Source organism: Mirounga leonina, unplaced genomic scaffold, assembly GCF_011800145.1.
Source record: "Mirounga leonina isolate KUSES-001 unplaced genomic scaffold, KU_Mleo_1.0 Mir_154, whole genome shotgun sequence".
NCBI classification, from domain to species: Eukaryota; Metazoa; Chordata; class Mammalia; order Carnivora; family Phocidae; genus Mirounga; species Mirounga leonina.
Genome location: NW_023270389.1, coordinates 783,698 through 805,292, shown reverse-complemented (window position 1 = coordinate 805,292; position 21,595 = coordinate 783,698). Strand labels below are relative to the sequence as shown.

General features: G+C 58.5%; 1 protein-coding gene across 6 annotated transcripts in view; it reads left to right on the top strand.

The window, feature by feature from the left end:
* Nucleotides 1-21,361, top strand: part of ADAR (adenosine deaminase RNA specific) — a 39,587-nt gene extending 18,226 nt beyond the window's left edge. For 3 of the 6 annotated variants that reach the window (XM_035009695.1, XM_035009694.1, XM_035009690.1), the window contains exons 2-15: nt 2,424-3,850; nt 5,314-5,494; nt 5,929-6,077; nt 6,621-6,765; nt 6,868-7,058; nt 14,207-14,432; nt 14,662-14,833; nt 15,254-15,347; nt 15,768-15,890; nt 16,106-16,239; nt 17,659-17,841; nt 18,157-18,269; nt 18,560-18,687; nt 18,995-21,361. In XM_035009695.1, the coding sequence (XP_034865586.1) occupies nt 3,138-3,850; nt 5,314-5,494; nt 5,929-6,077; nt 6,621-6,765; nt 6,868-7,058; nt 14,207-14,432; nt 14,662-14,833; nt 15,254-15,347; nt 15,768-15,890; nt 16,106-16,239; nt 17,659-17,841; nt 18,157-18,269; nt 18,560-18,687; nt 18,995-19,232 (2,790 nt within the window). In that variant the 5' untranslated portion in view covers nt 2,424-3,137 and the 3' untranslated portion in view covers nt 19,233-21,361. The remainder of the gene's footprint in view (nt 1-2,423; nt 3,851-5,313; nt 5,495-5,928; nt 6,078-6,620; nt 6,766-6,867; nt 7,059-14,206; nt 14,433-14,661; nt 14,834-15,253; nt 15,348-15,767; nt 15,891-16,105; nt 16,240-17,658; nt 17,842-18,156; nt 18,270-18,559; nt 18,688-18,994) is intronic. The other 3 variants (XM_035009693.1, XM_035009691.1, XM_035009692.1) reach the window with 3 other exon arrangements.
* Nucleotides 21,362-21,595: the final 234 nt, after the last annotated feature.

Genomic DNA, 21,595 nt, shown 5'->3' with positions numbered 1-21,595 from the left:
ATATTGGTAATCACCTTGCAGATACACCACAATTTATATGCGCCAGTAAAAAAAAAAAAAGCAGTAGTATGACCAAAAGTAAAGTAAGTGGTATAATAGCAGTCGAGAGGGAGGGGCTCAAGGAGAGGAAACTTCCATGGACTGTGAGTCAGAAGTCTCCAGAAGAAGGTGGCATTTAAGGAGAACTCGAAGGAAAGGGTGAGAGTTGTAATGGGGCCAGTAGAGAGATCATCAGGCCCACTGGATTGGAATGTAGGGTTACAAAGATCAAGGCTTTGTGGCAGCCTCATGAGAAGTAATTAGGGGCTAGAGCTGGAAAAAGACACATTTATGAGAAACTATGGGGTGGGGGTAGACAAGATAGCACTTAGCAACTACCCTAGTAGATGTGGGAGGCGAGGAAGGCAGGCCTCAAAGCTGGCTCAGGTTTCTACCCCTAATAACCGCGAGGAGAACAATGCTGTCAACAGTCGTAGGAATAGCAGAAGGGGCTGGGTTGAGGAAAAGGTTAATCTGGTTCAGAATATGTGGTGTTTGAGGTAGGGCAGGGTGGACAGACTGTCTAGGCATTTGGAAATTCACGTTTTAGCTTTACAAGGTGGTGGCTGGGGGTAATAGATTGGAACACTGTTTCTTAAGAGGGCTCATTTAGGTTGGGGGGGTGAAATCAACCTGGGGGAGGAAGAAGAGGCCCTTAGACAAAATCTTGGGGACTGATTATACCTAAGGGTAGAAGAAAGGGACCCGGAGAGACAGAGGAAGAGACGGGGCAGGAGACCGTGGGAGGGGCGTTGGTAAAGAAGAGTCTCCATCCACAGGGAGCTAGTGCGTGTTTGTGAAACGGGACACCGAATCCACGGTCAGGAGGAGGAGGTTATGCTGCCGGTGCCCTCCCCCCGCACCTGTGGAGGCCTCGGTGTGGGAAGAGGGCAGGGCCCTTGGGGAGAGGGGGGAACTGGCCGTGAGCCCCAGGCTGATTGAGGACGTGTGTGGGGCCAGAATGAGGACGCCTTGGGAGCCGCTGACCCACAGCCACGGCGGCCACCTGTGCACCGGCCCCTTGGGGGCCCGGGGAGGAGGCTGTGGACACACAGGGAAGTCGCCACGGGAAAAGAGCGGGACCCGGCAGACTCGGCCCCCAGACCCAGGGTTGCCCATGTCGTCTGCGGCTGCCTTAGAGGCCCAGCTGGTCCTTTCCTGGGAGAGCGTTTCCGGGTTTGAGGAGCGGGGGTGGCCCCAGCTAGAGTGACAGGGAGATTGAGTGAGGAGTGGACAGGCCACTCAGGTGGCGGCCATTAAGGCACCCCAGAGCGAGGGCGCTGTGAGCATGACGAGCCACGTGCTGAAAATCCCCTGGTGCTAGTTATTGAAGGCAGGGCATAGCTGCCCACAGGTCACTGGGGCTCTCAGGGCGCTCAGGCAGGGGAGGGACGAGCGGGAGGAAACATCGTTGCTAGATGTCGCCCCGCAGATCCCTTAAATACCTCCTGCCCCCTCTCCCATCCGGTGGACAGCATCTGGGACAGAGGATGAGCTGGCCTGTGTGGGTAGGGGACACAGGTGTGCAGTGTTCTGGGAGGTGTGATAATTCGGGGCAGCCTGTGTCCTGGGGGACGGAATTCTGAAGGACAGGAGGCAGAAGCAGCTGTGGGGAGGCAGCGCAGGGACTTGGGGGGGTGGGACTGAGGTGTCCAGGATTGGGCCCCGCCGGCGCCACACGTCCGGGGGAGCCTGGGTGGTGCGGGCAGAAGTGCCCAGTGTCTCTTCCAAACCTGAGCACCACGCTGAAGTGTGAGGACAGTGTGTCCTTCCTTTCCTAAGGAAACCATCCGGCCCCCCCAAAACCAAATTCTGGGCCTCCCGGGGTGGCAGTGGCGAGCAGATGAAGCTGTGAGGTCCCCAGGTGGGAAGGTGCCCCCGTTGCCGCCTTGGAGGGCTGGGGCTCCAGGTCATCCAGCCCACGTGCGTTTTGTTCTCGCCATCCAAACGGTAGATCTGAGAGACTGGGGTCCTGCACAGGCCACTTCTTGATCCCTGGACTCCACTGGCATTTTGAGGTTATTCTGTGTTTGTTTTGGAAACAAAATAACAATTATTTCTTTGTCTTTATCTTGGAAGGGTACTTCCTTTAGAAAGTGGGAGGACTCATTCTCAACCCCCTAAAGTCCTGACAAAGGGGAGAGAATGCGCTAGGGTGGCAGGAGAGGCCCTGCTGAGGCGTCAGCGCCCCGTGTGCTCCTGGCGTCTTCCGCTCCCTCGCTCTTCCCTGCGGCAGCCCCCGGGCCGTACTGGGTGGGGGGCAGGCCTTGCTGGGTCACATGCCCGTCTCTCGCTCGCCTCTCCACCCATCGGGAGGCAGGTGTGGCCCCCCCAGGCTCGCTGCCGAGGTCCTCATTCACTTTCTTCTCTGTCTTCTTCTGCAGGGGTGTTCGCTCAGCAGATACCACCCCCATCCATTTCAAGGCTATGAGCACAGCAGGCTCAGACACCAACAGCCAGGGCCAGGATCTTATCCGAATCGTTTCCAGCTCCAGCAGATACAGTTTCTCAAGGGGCTGCTCCCTGAAGCACCCCTAACTGGGAAGGAGACGCCATCACTGCCACCATTCGTCTCTGGACTTGGGCCGAGGTTTCCAGGACCACCTGCCAGGAGCAGGGAACTGGGGACTTGGGGTGGCCCCAGAGGCGTGCCTCCCAGAAGTCAGGTGCTCCAGAGAGGGTCCCCACGTCCTGCCCCACGCGGCAGGACTCTGCCGTGGAGAGGGGTCGACAGGCTCTCCTCCCGTTTCCAGGAACTAGCTATCAGCAGCCAGGGCCAGGAAGAGAGGGTCTTAGAGCTCTTCCTGCAGGAGCTCGGGGAAGGGAAGGCTGCCACGGCACATGATCTGGTCGGGAGGCTCAGAGTCCCGAAGAAGGAAGTCAATCGAGTTTTATATTCTCTGGAGAGGAAGGGCCAGCTGCATCGGGAGGCGGGAACGCCCCCTCTGTGGAGAGTCGCCGTGCAGGCCGGGAACCAGCACGGCCAAGTAGCCAGCGTCCCCAGCCGTGGCCAGGAAGCGCCTGCCTCACGGCCCAGTCTGGAAATTGAAGACAGACGCTCCGAGTCTGGCTTGGAAGCTCCTACCGGGCCTTTTGACATGGCTGAGATCAAGGAGAAAGTCTGCGACTACCTGTTCAGCGTGTGTGGCGCCTCTGCCCTGACTGTGGCTAAGAATATCGGCCTCACCAGGGCCCGCGACGTGAACGCCGTGCTGATGGAGCTGGAGAGGCAGGGTGACGTGTACTGGCAGGGCACCGCTCCCCCCATGTGGTATCTGACCGACAAGAAGCGGGAGCGGGTCCAAAAGAAGAGACACGCAGACCTGGGCCCCGAGGCCGCGCCGGCTGCCGTCCCTGAGACCGGAGGAGACGCGGTGCTCCCCTCCCGTCACCCGGCCACGCCGGTCGCCTCGGACAGCGTGGCGGCTGCAGAAGTGCGGAATGGGCAGGAACCAGTCCTCAAGCTGGAGAGCCAGCAGGGGCCCGCGCCAGAGCCGGTAAAACTGAAGCCACCTGCCCACGACAACGGCCCCTCGAGAACAGGGTATGTTGACTTTGAAAACGGCCAGTGGGCCACCGACGACATCCCAGATGACTTGAATAGCATCCACGCGGCACCAGGTGAGTTTCGCGCCATCATGGAGATGCCCTCCTTCTACAGTCACGGCTGGCCGCGGTGCTCGCCCTACAAGAAGCTGACCGAGTGTCAGCTCAAGAACCCCATCAGCGGGCTGCTCGAGTATGCCCAGTTCGCCAGTCAGACCTGTGAGTTCAACCTGCTGGAGCAGAGCGGACCGCCCCATGAGCCCCGGTAAGAGACCGCTGGGGAGCCGGACCTGTCCCTCCTCCAGAGCAGCCCCGCCCCTCGTGGCGGCCCCACCTCTTCCCTTTGCCTCTCTGGCTTCTGGCTAAATCGCCCGTCGGCCCTTCCTCCCAGGCTGGAGCAGGAAATGCAGGCCTCGCACCAGCCAGAGTCCCCGCTGAGCAAGGGGGAGCCTGACCCTCTGGCTGGAAGGCAGCTTCTTTGGACGGGCCTTCGTGCCTCAGTGTCCTGCCTGCCTCCAAAGGCCGGAGGTCCTGAAGCCTGGACTCCCCTCCCCCCTTCCGTGGGCGGAGCTCCCCAGGGAGGCACGGGAGCAGGCGCAGGGACTGGGTAGTGTCGGGATTGGTGGCCCGCTTCTAGGGTCGCACACCTCCTCTGTACTTGCTGTGGTCCCGGAGCTGTGAATCAGAAAGTTCCAGACGGGTGGGCCCAGATGGGGCTGCTGCCGGGGGCAGAGACCTCGCAGTGCCCCACAGAGCAGGCCCGGGGCGGGGGCGGGGCGCGTTCCACTGCCCTTTACCTTAGCCCCGCGAGCTGGTTCCCAAGGCCATGGTCCCAGCTGCGACCCTCACTCCTCATGTCGACTGTCTTCGTGACAGGGAGGGCGTTGCCAGAGAGCTGTTGAGACGGGTGTGTGTGTCCCAAAGCCCGCAGGGCCAGGACTGGTCCGTGTCTGGGACAGAGGCTGAGTGGCCGTCGTGCCCTCTTTTCCCTCCCCGCCCCCCCCCCAACTGGGGGAGAGCAGTGGGTTTTGCAGTTAACCTTTCTTTGGACTCCAGCTGTAAGAAACGAAGACCCAGGAAATAAGAAATTTGACCTACCTTTCTAAATTGAAATCCCAGATTGAGCAAAGAGCCGAACAGATTTGAAAACTTGAGTGCAGGAGGTCCAAGCTAAGTCCGGAGGCCTGGAACAAAGGCTTTTGGTTTTCTGCATTACCAGGGAGACGCCTTTCATCTCGGGCTCCGGACACGTGGAGCCGTAGAGTGACCCAGACCCAGCCGTAGCGCGCTGGATCTCTGAGGGAGGCTGGGGACAGGAGCAGGCCCCAGGAAGCGGCAGGTCCCCGATCCCTGTAGGCCGGTGGGAGTGTGAGGCTGTGCGGGAAGGAGGCTTCGCCGTCTTGAGGACCCGCCTAGAGGTGGCCAGTCGGCCGCAGCTGCTTTAGAATGAAGGCCGTTGGTGGCCGCAGTGGTGATTTTAGGTCATCATGTTTTGTACAGGCTCTCTCTTAACTGATTGTGAAGAGAGAGCGGGTCTCCCCTGAGCTGTGTTTGCTCTGATGAGCTCTGGGGAGAGTCGCTGGCTGCTTTGTTTCCGGAAGGTAGGGACCGAGGCTCCTAAGGGACAGGAGCCCCTCTGTGTAGCAGGAGGCTCCCGGGTGCAGGGCCCTGGGCGGGGGGGGCAGGGACGGCCGGCCCGCACTCAGCATCTACTCGCCTTCCATCAAGATTCAGATTCCAAGTCGTCATTGGTGGCCGAGAGTTCCCCCCAGCTGAGGCCGGCAGCAAGAAGGTGGCCAAGCAGGACGCGGCGCTCAAAGCCATGACCATCCTGCTGGAGGAAGCGAAAGCCAAGGACAGCGGAAGACCGGAAGAACCGTACGATCCCACAGAGAAGGGGTCGGAGAAGGTAGGCATCCTGCCCTCTGGGGGCCCCGTGCTCTGCTCAGGTCGCTGTAGCAGCACCTGACCAATCCCTGCAGGCGGTCTGAGCGCCAACGGCCAAGTCCGTGGCTCAGAGGCCGCGTCCCCCTCCCGCCGCTGCCCCCCTTGGCCACGCTCCCCTCCCCTCACACCCAGCGCCCCTGCTTGCCCGCCTCCCAGCCCAGCTGGAGTCACAGACCTCCAGGCCAGAAAGCGACCCCAAAGCTGGTCGAGTCCAAGCACCATTGTTGGCAGATGAGAAACGAGACCCAAACCGCCTCAGTAACATGCCCAGAAACTCCCTCAACCCTCTCCTTTTGGAACGTCAGCCCCTCGCGTGTGGCTGAGCTGTCGCCGCTCCGCCGGGACGCGGCAGCCCGTGGTCGCTCAGCCCTTTCTCTCGTCTCTCATTTTCTCCAGATGGCAGAGTCCCAGCCCAGCACCCCTTCTGCAGCATCCTTGTTTTCTGGGAAGAACCCCGTCACGACCTTGCTTGAGTGCGTGCACAAGCTGGGGAGCTCCTGTGAATTCCGCCTCCTGTCCAGAGAAGGCCCTGCCCATGACCCCAAGTACATCTCTTGTGTCATGTATCTCTGCTGAGGTTTTCCCTGGAGAGAGAGACATTCTCCTGCCCGCCTCCCGAGAGGCGGCCCATTACCCCACTGAGCAGTCCGACTGCTTTCAGTACGGAGAGTGGGGAGCCGCAAGGCATGCTCACTGCTGTGCGGCAGACAGTCTGGGATTGGGAATTGCAAGCGCGAAGTGGGGACCGAGCGCTGGGGAGACGCTTGGCCCGGCGGTTGCCGGTGGCGGGTCTGAAAGGTGTGGATCTGGGCGTACCCGAGGCTCCGCACACCTCCACGTTCCGGAGGGGGGCTCCCGGAGGAGGCACGGCCAGCCGGGTGCTCACATGCCGCTTGGGGTCAGCCAGGCTGAGAGAGGCCGGAGGCAGGAGGTGGGCCCAGGGCACCGACTCGTCGAGGCGGAGGGGCTGTGTGGGCCAAGGCCCGGAGGCGATGTGTGCGAGGACCCGCTGGCTGGAGGGGACGGCCCGGCGGAGGGGTCTCTGCTGTCAGGGCCACTTCAACCCGGCTCCTCCCCTCTCCTGCCAGGTTCCAATACTGCGTTGCCATGGGAGCCCACACTTTCCCCACTGCAAGCGCCCCCAGCAAGAAGGTGGCAAAGCAGATGGCTGCAGAGGAGGCCATGAAGGCTCTGCACGGAGAGGCCACCAGCTCGGCGCCTTCTGATGCCCAGGTGGGCCATCTTAGCGACCGCGCAGCTCAGCATTGCCCCTGCGTCCCTCAGAGTTTCCGTAGGTGCTTACGGTTCCTCTTTGTGTGGCCAATTCTCCTTCAGCCTGGGGGCACGAACACCGAATCCTTCGATAACCTGGAGTCTGGGATGCCCAACAAGGTCAGGAGGATTGGCGAGCTCGTCAGATACCTGAACACCAACCCTGTGGGCGGCCTGCTGGAGTATGCCCGCTCCCATGGCTTCGCGGCCGAGTTCAAGTTGGTCGACCAGTCCGGCCCTCCGCACGAGCCCAAGTGAGTGTCCCAGCCCCGCCATGGCCACACGCCCCAGGGCGGGGAGAGGAAGGGCTGCCGGGCCGCGGGGACGGTGACGGGGCCGCGGGGCCACGGGGACGGGAGGAGTGGCCCCGCAGAAACAGATCCAGCCCTGGAAGACCCACAGTGGCCGTCTAGAGAGTACAGTCACTCCTACAGCAAGTATGCTCCTTTTTAATTGTTTTTGATTAACTTCATTTTTAAAGGAATACGTATGTGCATAGAAAATCATTCAGGCCAGTTTAAAAAGTATGCAGGGAAAAGTCTCCTTTCTACCTCAGGCTGATAGTTTCCTTCCCCAGACTTATACACTATTACTAGCTTCTTGAGTACTTCTAGAAATTTCCATGCATATATTAGTACATTTTCTTTCTGTTTTGCTTTTTATTTTTTTTAAAGATTTTATTTATTTATTTGAGACAGAGAGAGCATGAGAGGGGGGAGGGTCAGAGGGAGAAGCAGACTCCCCGCCGAGCAGGGAGCCCGATGCGGGACTCGATCCCGGGACTCCAGGATCATGACCTGAGCCGAAGGCAGTCGCTTAACCAACTGAGCCACCCAGGCGCCCCTGTTTTGCTTTTTAAACAAAAATAAGTATAAATCCTGTCTTCTGTCCTCCACCTGTCTCCTTACCAGTATGTCTTAGAGGTCGTCACACGTCTCAGATGCACGCACCGGTCACACTCCATTCTGTAGCTACGTATTTCTATACGTTGTCTGAATCTTTTTTTTTTCTTTTTTAACATAAGCTCTGCACCCAGGGTGGGACTTGTCATGAGCCCGAGACCAAGAGCCCCACGCTCCATGGACTGAGCTGGCCGGGCGCCACCCACAGCTGCATATTCCATTGAATAGATGCTTACAATTTTAGAGTTTTATCGAGCAAGAGATATAAAGGTCTTTCCTGAAACAGACAACCCCTGTACCCACCACCTAGTTTGGGAAAGAGAACGTTGCTCTTGATGTTGTAGCCCCCACTTTGCATTACTGATCCAATCAATTTGCCGCGACGTCTGGGTCGGATGCGGTTGTGCTCCCAGAAGCAGTCCTCGTGCCCTGTCTGCTCTCAGGGGTAGGAGTGTCCAGGGCAGACATTTTCAGGAGGGGGATTTCTGGGCGATAGGTTACGTACAGTTTTTAAGGGTTTGTGGCCCAGCTCTCCCTTCCTCACGCCCCAACACGCCGACACGTGGTAACTTCACAGCCCCGTGCCTCCTTCCAGAGCATCTTCATATAAACATGGGCCGAGCTGGTGTGTTTCTCCGTTTGTTACATGGACGTGGATGTGTGCACTGAAACCTGGCTTGCCGTTCAGACGTAACAGGAGCATCTCGGCAAGTCTTCCATATCCAGTCCTGCTCTTTGTTGGAAGGTGCTCCAAAGCTCCCCAGGGCACTGACCTGGGCTGCCCACCAGCCCCTAGTGACCAACACGTGGGTCATTTCCACACTCTGCTATTACAGTGCTGCTGTGAATGAGCTCTTTCTGTGCGTCTAAAATTTTGGTAAACATTGCTGAATCTTCCTGCAGGGAGATTACAGCGCTTGATGCGTCCTTCAGCAGTAAAGAACGGCTCTCCCCCTTCACCGTAACCAGTACGGAATCACAGGTCTCCCCCACGATCCACAAGGACAGAGTTCCTTTTAAATTTTCTGCCCAACCAGCGCTGAACGCTGTTTTCACTTCTTGCTTTTCTCATAAAAAAAGCAAAAAGCCTCTTCAGATTTCTTTTGATTGGTGGAAACAGGTACTTACATAGGTCTTTAGTAAAGGGGGAGTGGCGTAACATGAACTTTGGAAACGGGGGATATCTGAATCAAAATTTTTATCTTTGCCATTCTAAAATGGGAGAAATGATGTCTTCGTGCTGTGCAAAGATTAGTCTGTGTTAAGATGTTTGTTATTATTATTTACCAAATAATAATAAGGACAAAACTCAGAATCCCCTCCAGAGATTCCAAAAAGGCTTTTTGTAAAATTTAACATCCATTCAGATTAAAAAGCCAAACTGCTAATAAAGTAGAAATTATTGAATACCTCCTTAATAGCATGATAAAAACGTATGTCTGAAGCCAAAAGCCAGGCGCTTATTCCATGTTGAACTGGGAGCTGTTCACAGCAAGGTGGGGACACGTGGATGCCCAGGTCCTCGTTATTTCGAGGCACCAGTAGCTCAGGCCATCTGTTAAGACAGGGAGGGCGGGGAGAGGAAGCTTCTGTTACGTAGGGATGAATGATGTGATCGTGTACCCGAGGAATGCATAAGAGGTGGGAAGAAATACCAGAGACAGGGGGAAGTCAGGAGAGCAGGGAATTGTGAACTAGCCTGCAAGCGCCGGCAACTTTTCCATGTGTGGCAGTAAGCAATTCGAAGATGTAGTAGGAGAAGTAGCCCGTTTGCTGCAGCAGCTAAACAGATAAAAGACTTGCGCACATTCCGAGCAGGAGACATGCAGGCTCTGATAACTGTGATCAGATAGCAAACCCAATTCAATGACTGCAGCTGTCCCCAGATTAGTGCTTATGTTTCACACAATTCTACTAAAGACACTGGTAGAATTGACTTCTTTATTTTAGACCTGGAAGACCTGAGACCCAGGTTCATATGAAAAATCCCATGTGGGGGATGCCTAGGTGGCTCAGTCTTTAAGCGTGTGCCTTCACTCAGGTCATGGTCCCAGGGTCCCAGGATCGAGTCCCGCATCGGGCTCCCTGCTCGGCGGGAAGCCTGCTTCTCCCTCTCCCACTCCCCCTGCTTGTGTGCTCTCTCTCTGTCTCTGTCAAATAAATAAATAAAATCTAGAAAAAAAAAGAAAAATGCATGTGGGAGAATAGCCAGAAAGTTCTGAAAGAGGGATGAGCTGCCGGCCATGGTGTGTTGGCCAGGGGGAGGGACGGCAGAGGGTGTGGCCCCCAGAGCCCCTCACAGCAGACGCAGAGGCAGACGAGGCTTCAGGTCGGGGGAGGCTGGCCCCCTGCATCTCAGTAAGACACCGCTGGGTGTCTGTCTCCTTGCTCACGTCTGATCTCATTGTCAGGGACTTAAATATAAACTAGGGGTGCCCGGCTGGCTCAGTCAGAGGAGCGTGCGACTCGATCTCGGTGTTGTGGGTTCAAGCCCCATGTTGGGTGTAGAGATTGCTTAAAAATAAAATCTTAAAAATATATACATAAAATCTAAAATCTTTAATAAAAAAAAAAAAGGGCGCCTGGGTGGCTCAGTTGGTTGAGCGACTGCCTTCGGCTCAGGTCGTGATCCTGGAGTCCCTGGATCGAGTCCCGCATCGGGCTCCCTGCTCGGCGAGGAGCCTGCTTCTCCCTCTAACCCTCTCCCCTCTCATGTGCTCTCTCTCATTCTCTCTCTCTCAAATAAATAAATAAAATCTTTAAATATATATATATATATACGTAAAATCATAAAATCTCTAGATAAAAGGGATTTTTGCTTGAGAATTTTGGAGGGGCAAAGCCTTTCCAATCAAGACATAAGATCATAAAGGAAAAAGACGGAGGTGTGGCCGTCAGGAGAACCCGTGTGTCTTAGAAGAACCACCTGAGGCTAAAACACTGAGGGCCAATTTCCTTAAAAGTCAGGGTTCTTTTCCAGTGAGAGGTGTGCTTGCAGCATCCATGACGTCTCATCCCGAGCCTTAGGCCCGGGTGGGGAGCGGCACCCTCCCCGCGGGGGACGCCCCGTGTTGTCTGTCACGGACAGCCTGAGGTGCTCTGCGTCCCTGCCGCCTACAGACTGCTGACTCGCGGTGCCCACCCAGCGCGGAGTGGCACAGAGCCCGCGCCAGCAGGGCTGACCCCCGGTGTGGGGCCCGGGCAGGGGCGGCTCTGCGGGGACGGAAGTCTGGTCCCGGTGTTTGCTTCTGGGAATGAGGGACACTTACTCCCCTCGTATACTTAACGATTTGAACGTTTACTTGTGTCGTGTCCGACTGCTCAATTTTAGAAGGTGGTTAAAGGAGAAGAGCTCACAAAATAGTGTCTTGTTTTAAACTTGTCTCCATAGTAAGTGATGTTACTCACGTCTTCACATTCGTCCGTTATCTGTGTTTCCGTGTATGTGAACTACCCATCCGTGTCCTTGTCCGTCCTTCCTTTGGCTTTGACTTAACTCACCGGAGAGCATGGCCGCGATGAGGAGGGAATCGAGAACCCTAGCCCAGGGCGCCGGGAAGGGCCCTCCTGGCCCCGCGGGGCCTGCCTTTTGCACCCAGCGGCCCTCCCCGTGTCGTCCCCCTTGCTCTTCACACCCGCCTTTTGTCCATCCTCCTCTTTTGCTTGCATGAAACCCTCCCTCGGACTTCCCGTGACTCGTGCAGGATTTAAGAACTTACCGTGATCCGGGGGGAGGGCGTGAAGACTCCTGTGCACCTCAGGGAGGGGGCCCCAGGGGTGCAGGCAGGGGAACACGGCTTCCCTCTGCCGGCCCTTCTCTCGGCCCCTCTGGGCAACCTTGCCTGATGGCACCACTGTCAGTGTCTCGGGGACACAGCTGCTGCCGCTCGACTGGGCCTGCTGAGTCTGACCTGCCCCAAGGAGAGCTCTTGGGTTCCGCCCCTTACGCTCTTTTCCCCGGTCCTTCCCATGTCCGGAGGTGACCTCACCGTCCACCCCGTCACCTCCTTCAGGTAGACCGGCCTCGGCTCTGTGTCTTAGACGCAGCTCTCCAGCCCCTCCCCTCCTGCCTCTGGCAGCCGAGCCTCTTCTCTCCTCTAAACCGCTCGCCCTCCTTTGTTGATTCATTGAGAGACGGTTTCTGGACTCCATTCCGTTTGTTTGGACAGGAGCCAGATTTGAACCACTAATCACATGGGGAGACGTAAGGTCTCCTATCTCGTGCATGTTATAAAGAGCTCGAGGTGCATGGTGGGTTGAGAATCTGCTTGGCGTGGCCTGACTTTGTAAGACTTTGTAAGGCGCCGCGGCCTGGGGACGGTCAAGAGAAAGCGGCGGTTCTGGGGAAGGCCTGCGGTGGGAGGGAGCAGAGCCAGTGAAAGCCCTGCCAGGGCCTCTCTCTTGCTCCCGCCGCCCGTGGCCCTCCTCCCCAGCATGTTCACTATGTTTTTGTACTAAATTCTCTTTCCCACTCTAAGCCGTTTTAGACCCTGCCCTCTTTATGTAGACTCCCACCAAAACCCCCTTCCTTACTCGAAGCCCATGATCTTCCATCGCGCTTAATTGAGAAAAGCAACAACGATATGACAGATGCCTTATCGTCCGTTGCCAAACCCGCGGGTCTGCATCTGCTTTGCTGTGCCCCCCCGCCCCGTGCCCTTGACCCCCTTCCACGCACCACCTCCCTCCTTCACCCCTGCAAGCGGCAGCCAGTCAGCAGGCTCCACAGCAGTGTGGAGCACCCTGCAGGCGCCCCCTCGCCGCCCTGCGCCCCTCGCCACCTCACCTCCTCCTCATCTTCAGTGTCTTTGCTTCCCTAACGCACTGTCCCCAGCAGTCCAGGGAAAGGCGACCGCGGGCCTCCTACGGTTACCGAGCAAGGGAGCGCGGCTGGCGGGTGCCCTAGAGCCCAGTGCAGCCTCGGGGGTCCCAGCACACGACCCACAGCGTGCACCAGATACCCACAGCGTGCACCAGATACGGCCACGCTCGCGGCCACGCCTCCTCCCACCGCGCTTTGCTTGTTGTGGCCTTTTACAGGCAAACCTGCGTCGGGCCACTTGCCCAACAGCATTTGCTCACTCTGTGTCTCTGGGTCTCATTTCAGTGATTCTCGCAACATCTAAAATTTTCCGTTATTACGTTTAGGGATCTGTGATGACAACTCGCTGAAAGCTCAAATGATGGTTAGCATTTTTTTTAGCAATAAAGTACTTTTTAATTAAGGTGTGTATGTTGTTTTTAGCCCTAATGCTGTTGTGCACCTGAGAGACTCAGTACAGTGTAAACCTAACTTTCGTGTGCACTGGAAAACCAGAAAATTTATTTTATCCCGCTTTATTGCAATATTGGCTTTATTGCGGTGGTCTGGGACTGAGCCCACCACGTCTCTGAGGTGAGCCTGCGTGTGTATTTGTGTGTGTGTGTATCTTTGTATAGAATTCATATTCTTTTCAAACACATGGAACAGGCATGAGATTGTCCTAAGTCTCAGGCAAAGGTCCGGCCCGGTTTGGCCCCCACTGCTTTCCAGCATCTTTCACGCCACATCCCCCTCCTTCACGGACCTTCCGTTAGCCCACCCGCCCACACACCTGCTGGCACAGGGAGGCACGTAGGCATGCCGCTGCTGAGGATAAGCAAGGAGTCGTGGGAAGCTCCGTGTGGTTGAACATACAGATTGATTCCTTTTACTGCCTGAGCCGATGAATCTCGGTAACGAAGCCTTATCTGCAGGTGGATTATCCAGAGCTGGCTTCCCCCACCAGCAGTTTAGGATGTATGTGATTGGAAGCTAGGATTCTTGAAACCTTGGCTGGTGGATGCCCCATCACGTTCTCCCCTCTGTGTCCTGGGCTGCCCTCCCTCCCACTCCCTGCGCAGCTCATGTGCCCAAGATGCACTCCCCTCCCCCCACCATGGCCATCCCAAGGCTTCCAGGAATCAAAAATAACTGCTCATGAAAGCTTAGGTCCCTTGTCTACAGCAGACCACTCCAGAGTGTGTCTGGGCCACTCGGGAAGTGAATGAGCAAACAGAATCCAGCACTTTAGCCTTAGAGCGTTAAACAGTAGCGATTCGAGTTGGGAAAGCATGTCCCTCTCAGTTCTGCTTGAGTTACGAAGAAAAGTCTGCATTTGGCTATTTCTCTAAACCCCATCCAGTCCTTGCTGAACTTCCTTCACGATGCAGGCCTGGAGCCTCTGCAGACCGTGGTGCCTCGTCGGCATTCAATGACACTGTGGTGTCACTCGGTTCTGGGCCCCCCTTCGATTTATGGCAAGGGACTCCTAGTGTTCACACGAGGTGTCCCTCTAAGTGTGTTTACATTTGAGCAGAGTCAGGTTAGAGAAGAGTGTGCAGGAGGCAGCAGACAAGGGGTATCTGTCTAGCAGAAGTCTTGGGGCGAGTCCCTGGTGCCCGAGTCTGGGAAATGCTGCCTGAGAAACAGCTGTGTCCAGTCGGGCGCTTGTCTTTATCCCCTACTTCTCATCCCAAAGGTTCGTTTACCAGGCAAAAGTCGGGGGTCGCTGGTTCCCAGCCGTCTGCGCACACAGCAAGAAGCAAGGCAAGCAGGAAGCGGCAGATGCGGCCCTCCGCGTCTTGATTGGGGAGAACGAGAAGGCAGAGCGCATGGGTTTCACAGAGGTAACCCCAGTGACAGGGGCCGGTCTCAGAAGAACTATGCTCCTCCTCTCAAGGTCCCCAGAAGCACAGCCAAAGACAGTTAAGACGTCTACTTTTGGTGCTATCTCTTTGTGGGGTCCTGCTGACTCCTCTTTGGGTGGAGCTGGCTCTTAACTTGCTGTCCTGTGACGCAGTCCCGGGCTTTCGCTGGTCCCTCAGTGACGCGCAGAGCCAGGCCAGCGCGTGCGAGAGGGAAAGGCGGCTCAGCCGAGGGCGCTCGGCCCGGCTGGCCCCGCGCGGCGGCCCTGACGTAGCCTTGTGCCCACAGCTCCCCCTCACCGGCAGCACCTTCCACGACCAGATCGCCATGCTGAGCCACCGTTGCTTCAACGCGCTCACCAACAGCTTCCAGCCCTCCCTGCTCGGCCGCAAGATCCTGGCCGCCGTCGTCATGAAGAAGGCCTCCGACGACCTGGGGGTGGTGGTCAGCCTGGGGACAGGTCAGTGAGGCCCTCCTGCGGGCTGCATGGGCGCGTCTGAGGCCGGAGCCCAGGCTCTTCAGCGGCTCGCGTGGCCGCCATCCGCGTGCGTGGACGGGGAAGGGGCGCGGGAGGCAGGGGCGGTGCTTGAGGCTAGCCCCGTCCTTGGCCCCTCACGACCCACCTCTGTGGGGCGCCTGGGCTCAGGTCGTGATCTCAGGGTCCCGATCTCTGGGTGGTGGGATCCAGCCCCTGAGATCTGGGATCCTGGGATCGGGCTCCGCGCTCAGCGGGGAGTCTGCTAGTCCCTCCCCCTGCCCCTCCCCTACTCACACTCCCTTTCTCTCTCTCAAAAAAAAAAAAAGAAAAAGCCAAACAGCCTCTATCCTGTTCGTCATCACTTCCCTGGGAAAGATCACATTTGTTTTCAACACCTTCCAGGGAACCGCTGTGTGAAGGGGGACTCCCTCAGCCTGAAGGGGGAGACGGTCAACGACTGCCACGCAGAGATCATCTCACGGAGAGGCTTCATCAGGTGGGGGAGCGTGGGGGCCCCGTGAGCCTGTCACACGCCTGACCCCTCCGGGACTCAGGCCGCAGAGCCTGCTGTCCGCAGCCGGCCCTCTTCCCTCCAACTTTCTCAAAAACACGCCAGGACCTCTTGGTCCTCAGGGTTGTAGGGGAGCAGAACCCTTTCATGTGCATCTGAGGACCGAGGAAGCCCCCTGCTGGCCCCCGCTCTGCCCTCCAGCTCACTGGTCTTCATCAGGTCAGGGGGTAGAAACGAAACTGACCTGAGAGGCTGGCTGGCTTCCCGAGGTGTCGAGGCCTCCGGTGGAGGGTCCCCCACCTCTTCCACATAAGAAACCGCGGAAGCCTGCGTGTCTAGGGCTTTTCCCTCCTTGGGGCTGGGTCACAGAAGCCGCCGTGGCACTAGCCAGAGTTGCCCTTGTAGGTTCCTCTACAGCGAGCTCATGAAATACAACCCCCAGACCGCGAAGGAGAGCATATTTGAGCCTGCGAAGGGAGGAGAGAAGCTCCAAATCAAGAAGACCGTGTCGTTCCATCTGTACATCAGGTCTGTCTAGTCTCTGCTGCCAGGCTCCAGGGTTGGGTATCCGAGGGCTGTCGGGCCCACCGGTCAGAGCCGTTCCGTGGGCCACACCCAGCTCAGCAGCCCGCGGGAGGCTGCGGGGAGAGCCCCTTGCCTCCAGCTCGTCTGGCTGTTCTCGAGCCCAGGGAAGGGGGGGCCCCGTGCACGGGTGAGAGCTTTCACGTTGCCCCACTCTGCAGCACGGCCCCGTGTGGGGATGGCGCCCTCTTTGACAAGTCCTGCAGTGACCGTGCCGTGGAGAGCTCAGATTCCCGCCACTACCCCGTCTTTGAGAACCCCAAACAAGGCAAGCTGCGCACCAAGGTGGAGAATGGTGAGTGACACGCGCCATCCGTCTTGCCCATGGGAAGGCTCTGCAGAGCCCCGGGCCCATCAGGTTTCTGCTGTTCGCTGCTGGGAGGGGTGACCCGGGGACAGGGATGGGGTGTAGGAAGACCAAGATTCCCCTTGGCACCTGGTAGTCGGGGAGATCTGCAAGTCAGCTAGGAGGCAGAGGTACCTGCCCAGAGCTCAGGGCAGAGAGCCTGGCTAGAAACAGAAGTGTGGAAGCCAGTTTCCCATCATTGATCTTTGTGGCCAGGGGGCGGGTGGGACCACTTGGGGTTGTGGGGAGCAGAAGGGATGTGGGACCAAGTCGCAAGGAGTGACAGACATGGGCACCAAGTGCACGGCTCCCTCCCATCTGCTGGCTCCTCCTCGTCCAGGGCCCTTTTGGGGGGGGGTCTCCTCACACCCACCCCCCTGCCCTCAGGCCAAGTCACCTCCCTGCTTAAAACCCACAGAGCTGCCCAGGACCCAGCAGCTCGCTCCGGGGCACGTCCCCAAGAGAACAGAGACTAGCGCACGCTTGTTCGTAACAGCGGAGAAGTGGGGACCCCCCCAGGGTGTGCCCACTGGCGAGTGAACCAGGTGGGGTCTGTCCACATGGTGCAGTCGGACTCAGCCATAAAAGGGGTGTAGATGAGCCCCGAGAAAGCAGCCAGTCCCTAAAGGTCCTGCGTTCCGTGGCTCCGTTTATACGAAACGTCGGGAATGTGATGCTGGCAGCCCTGTAGAGACAGAGAGTGGGTTCGTGGCTGCCGGGGGCCTAGGCTGGGAGGGTTGGCAGACGCGGGGACGCTTCTTTTGAGGGCGATGAAAGGTTCTAAACTTGACTGTGGGGAGGGTTGCTCATCCTATGAATATACTAAAAAGCACTGAACTGTGCACTTTAAATGGGTGAATTATATCTCACTAAAGCTGTTACTGAAAACAACGGAACAGGGCCCTGTGGCAGTTTCCCACCGCACTTCACACGCGCACGTGGCGCAGGGCCCTCGCTCGTGCTGTTCTCCGTGCCTGAAACTCTTACTCAGCTGTTGCTTCTCCTTGATGTCTTTGCTACCCTGGCAGTTCCGTCCCTGGAGGCCCCCCGCCATCTGCCGCCATCCGTCCCCCCCGGCTTCGAGCCCCGTTGCCATTCGGAGTTCTTGTGTCCGTATGCCTTTGCTTGCTCACTGGCGGTCTGTCCCTTGCTGCCCCCTCACGCCCACGGACGTTCCAGGAGCACAGGGATCTTCCGGTTTGCTTGCCGTTGTTCCAGCACCGAGTAGAGGGCCCACACATAGTAGGTGCTGTGCGACCTGTGAAGAAGAACTGTGCGCAGCCTTGGCCCAGTGTGAGGAGTGCGAAGACCACGCCGGGAGTGGCCTGGTCCGGGGGCCCCGTGGCTCTGACCCAAGTCCCTCCGCAGGGGAAGGCACAATCCCAGTGGAGTCCAGTGACATTGTGCCCACGTGGGACGGCATTCGGCTCGGGGAGAGACTCCGCACCATGTCCTGCAGCGACAAGATCCTGCGCTGGAACGTGCTCGGCTTGCAGGGCGCACTGTTGACGCACTTCCTGCAGCCTGTGTACCTCAAGTCTGTGACGCTGGGTAAGGGCCCCCCCACCCCCACATGCCTCGCTGCCCACCTGCTGGGCGGGAGGCACGTCTTCTCACCACAGGTCCCAGGAAGACCATGGCTTCCAGCGGCGGGGTCTGGGCTTCCTGGTCAGGCAGCACCCCTCCCCCACCCCCAAGCCCGAAGTGATGTGCCTGCGGCTCTGGGGCCATGTGCCCTGCACACCCACCGTCCGCGGGGCTGCTGCCTCGGTCCCACCCCCCGCACCTCCACGTCCCCCCCAGACGCCTCCGCCTCGCGGCAGCACCGAGGACAGACACAGATGCACACCTCCATTTCCTGCACAGGTTACCTCTTCAGCCAAGGGCATCTGACTCGTGCCATCTGCTGCCGTGTGACAAGAGATGGGAGTGCCTTCGAGGACGGACTGCGGCCCCCCTTCATCGTCAACCACCCCAAGGTGCTGTGGCCCCCTCCACTTTCCCTTGACGGTCGTTCCGTCGCCGGCTGTGGGCAGGGGAGGGGCCTCTGCGGTGTCCCGGGACCTGGTCCTTTTGTCCTTGCGGACGCCAAGGGCTTTCTTCTTAGTCTGGGCCCCGTTTGAATCGAGCTGGGGTTAGTATGACCGGAGTCCTCGCCCCACAGAATTCTAGCTGCGGGCAAAGATCGTGAGCTGCCCCCTCTCCCCCGGGGGTCCCAGGGCCTTCCGGAAGGTCTCCATCTTTCCCCTGTCACTCCCGGGACCTCTAGGTGGGCCGAGTCAGCGTGTACGACTCCAAGAGGCAGTCGGGGAAGACAAAGGAGACAAGCGTCAACTGGTGCCTGGCGGACGGCTATGACCTGGAGATCCTGGACGGGACCAGGGGCGCTGTGGATGGGTGAGGCGCCGGCCCACCTGCGATGCCCCCTGCACCCCGCGCGGGCTCCCTGGTGACCCCCACCCCACATGCCCCCCGCCCAGGCTCCCCGGCGACCCCCACTGCACCCCCAGCCCCACCCGGGCTCCCCGGCGACCCCCACCTCACCCCGCGTGCCCCCTGCTCAGGCTCCCCGGCAACCCCCACTGCACCCCCAGCCCTGCCGAGGAGCCGCTCCCTGGCGACCCCCACCCCGCCCCACGCACCCCCGCCCGGGCTCCCCTCCTTCTCTGTTCCTGGGGAGTGACAAGCGCCTTTGTTCCTCCAGGCCGCGGAACGAATTGTCCCGGGTCTCCAAAAAGAACATTTTTCTCCTGTTTAAGAAGCTCTGCTCCTTCCGGTACCGCAGGGATCTGCTTCGACTCTCGTACGGTGAGGCCAAGAAAGCTGCCCGAGAGTACGAGATAGCCAAGAACTACTTCAAGAAAAGCCTGAGGGACATGGGTTATGGGAACTGGATCAGCAAGCCTCAGGAGGAGAAGAACTTCTACCTCTGCCCCGTGTGAGGGGCCAGGGCCTGGGGGGCGACACGGGGCCGCGGCTTTCCTCGTCACGTCAGTCTGCGGGTGTTCCTTTCCTTTCCCTTTTCTTTATTTGGTGGAAGCGCGTTGGTGACACTGGGAGCAGTGGGTTCCTGTGTGCCCTGCGTCTGCCAGGGGCCAGGCCCGCCCGCCCGCCCCTGCCCTCTGCACCGGGAGGGGGCCACGTCGGCCCCTCCTGCCCACCATGCAGGCCCCTCCTACTCAGCCCCACTTTGGTTTCCACGTGCTCTCCTCGTGTTTGCCACACCAGCCTCTCGCCGTCTGGGTCGGGCCGATCCGCGCTGAGTCCTGTCAGGGCTGGAGGTTTCGTTGGCAGAGTCTGCAGGCCCCTCTGTCTCCCTCTGCCCGTTGGCGATTCCCTCCTTATGATCGTTAAGTTTCTCCTTTTCCTCCAAGAGGGTAAGAGGTGAACTTCGAGAATTCGGTGAAACAGGTATGAAGACAGGAGTTTACAAGTGCGGTCAGTTCATCACTGAACCGTGGGCATCCGCAGGTGGCGCTCAGTGACCTTCGGGTCTTGCACTTTAGCCAGCAAGGGGGGGAGGGCGGGCAGCTGGGCGGCGGAGAGGGCTGGCCTAGGGCTCGCGCCCACAGGAGTGAAACCCCGGGGGGGTGACACCGACCGCCCCCACGTGCAGACCAGCCTTGCAGTACTGCACACCCGCTGTCCTCTGGAAGCATTCCTGGGGATTTGTCCTGCCCGCGGGGCGCAGAGGGCCACAGACCCCAAGGCCCGGGTGGGAGAGGTCCTGCACCACAAGTCCTCTCTGTTCAGATAATCAGGACTGAGAGGAAGGGCAGAACAATCATGTTGGGTCAGATCACGGCACCGCGCGGTATCTTTCTCATGACCATGACACCAGGGAAAGCTGACCAAGTCATGGTACCTTAGGAGTTTTTAAAAATGTCATAATGTTGATTCTTAACTGCTACAGAGCACCTGTACTTACAGAGATTTTAAAATCAGACCTAATTTTTCATTTATCCAAGTGCTTTTGTCTGCCGGGGAGTTTCAGAAGGGCAGGCCTCAGGCCTGTCAGGGAGTCTTGGCAGGCCGGATGCCCGACAGCAGTTGGAACCGAGTGAGGTGGGTCCCCTGTCTACACCTCAGGCTAGCCTCTCTGGAGCCCGGCTCTGCGCCTGCACCAGCCAGACCTGAGCCCGCCCCAGGTGACGCCTCTGTCTCTGCCCGCCGGCGCTCCAGGCCAGGCCCTCAGATGCTTGTCCCCTTTCCCTCGTGCCCCCCGCCGTACTGCCGAGGCAGCCCTGTCTGGACCCCTCTTCTGCAGTAGATACACTCACACTCACACTTTGGTTCTGGTGGCTACTGTTCCTCTGTGCTTTTGACCAAAAATTGACCAAAATTTAAAAAAAAAAAAACAAGTTTTTTTAAGTATACTCAAGACGTCTTTGTGGAATAGCCGGTTGTCCCACGGAGCCGGTCGGGACACAGTGCCTGTCTTCTGGGGTGAAGGGGCCCGGCCCCATCGAGCGCACCTGCCAGAGGCGTGTGGGGCCGGCCTCCCGGGAGGCAGCCAGAAGGTCTCACCTGCTGACCCCACGGAGCGTTCAGACCCTCTGCTCCATCTTGGGCGTTAGAATCTCCAGCAGAGCCGCGACCGGGAGCCCAGGGGCCCTCAAAGCAGCAGATCCCCGCTCGCCCCAAGGTCAGATGAGACACACCGGCTCCTGCTGTAGGAAGGGGCCCGGCTGTGCCCCCCAGGAATGGAGGGTCAGAGCTCCCTCCCACAGTGCTCTACTTTCTTGTCCAATCTTTGTTTTTAGTAACCAGGACGCCCTTCTTCCTTTTTTTAAATGATCTTTGTAGTTGATTTGTCTGAACTGTGGCTATTGTGCATCCTCTGAATAATCACTTGTGAAAATTGTCGCTGCTCGAAGCTGTTTCCTTTACTCACGTTGAGCGACTGTTGGTTTGGGTCCTGGTGCGACCCCAAGAGCGGATGGGGAGAACCCAAACACAGACCTGGCGCCACCGCGGCTGCACTCCAGCCTACGATTCCGCTTTGATGTGTCCCTCGATAACCGTGACTAACAATATACATTCCTCATAAATAAAGAGAATCTGAATTGTTGGAGAGTCTCCAGTCTTGGCTTCCGGGGGAGGGAGCGTGGGCGCAGAGGGGGCCGCGGCCCTGCGGTTTCTCACCTGCCGCGGGCTGCGCACCCCCGGCGCCCCAGCCGAGCCCACGGCTCCGCGCCTTGTCCTCGCACCTTGTCCACCTTGTCCTCGGAGACCTCGGCCCAACGCGCAGGCGCCCCTCGCGCAGCCCCCGCCCCCCGCCCCCAGCCGCGCCCTGGCCCAGGTG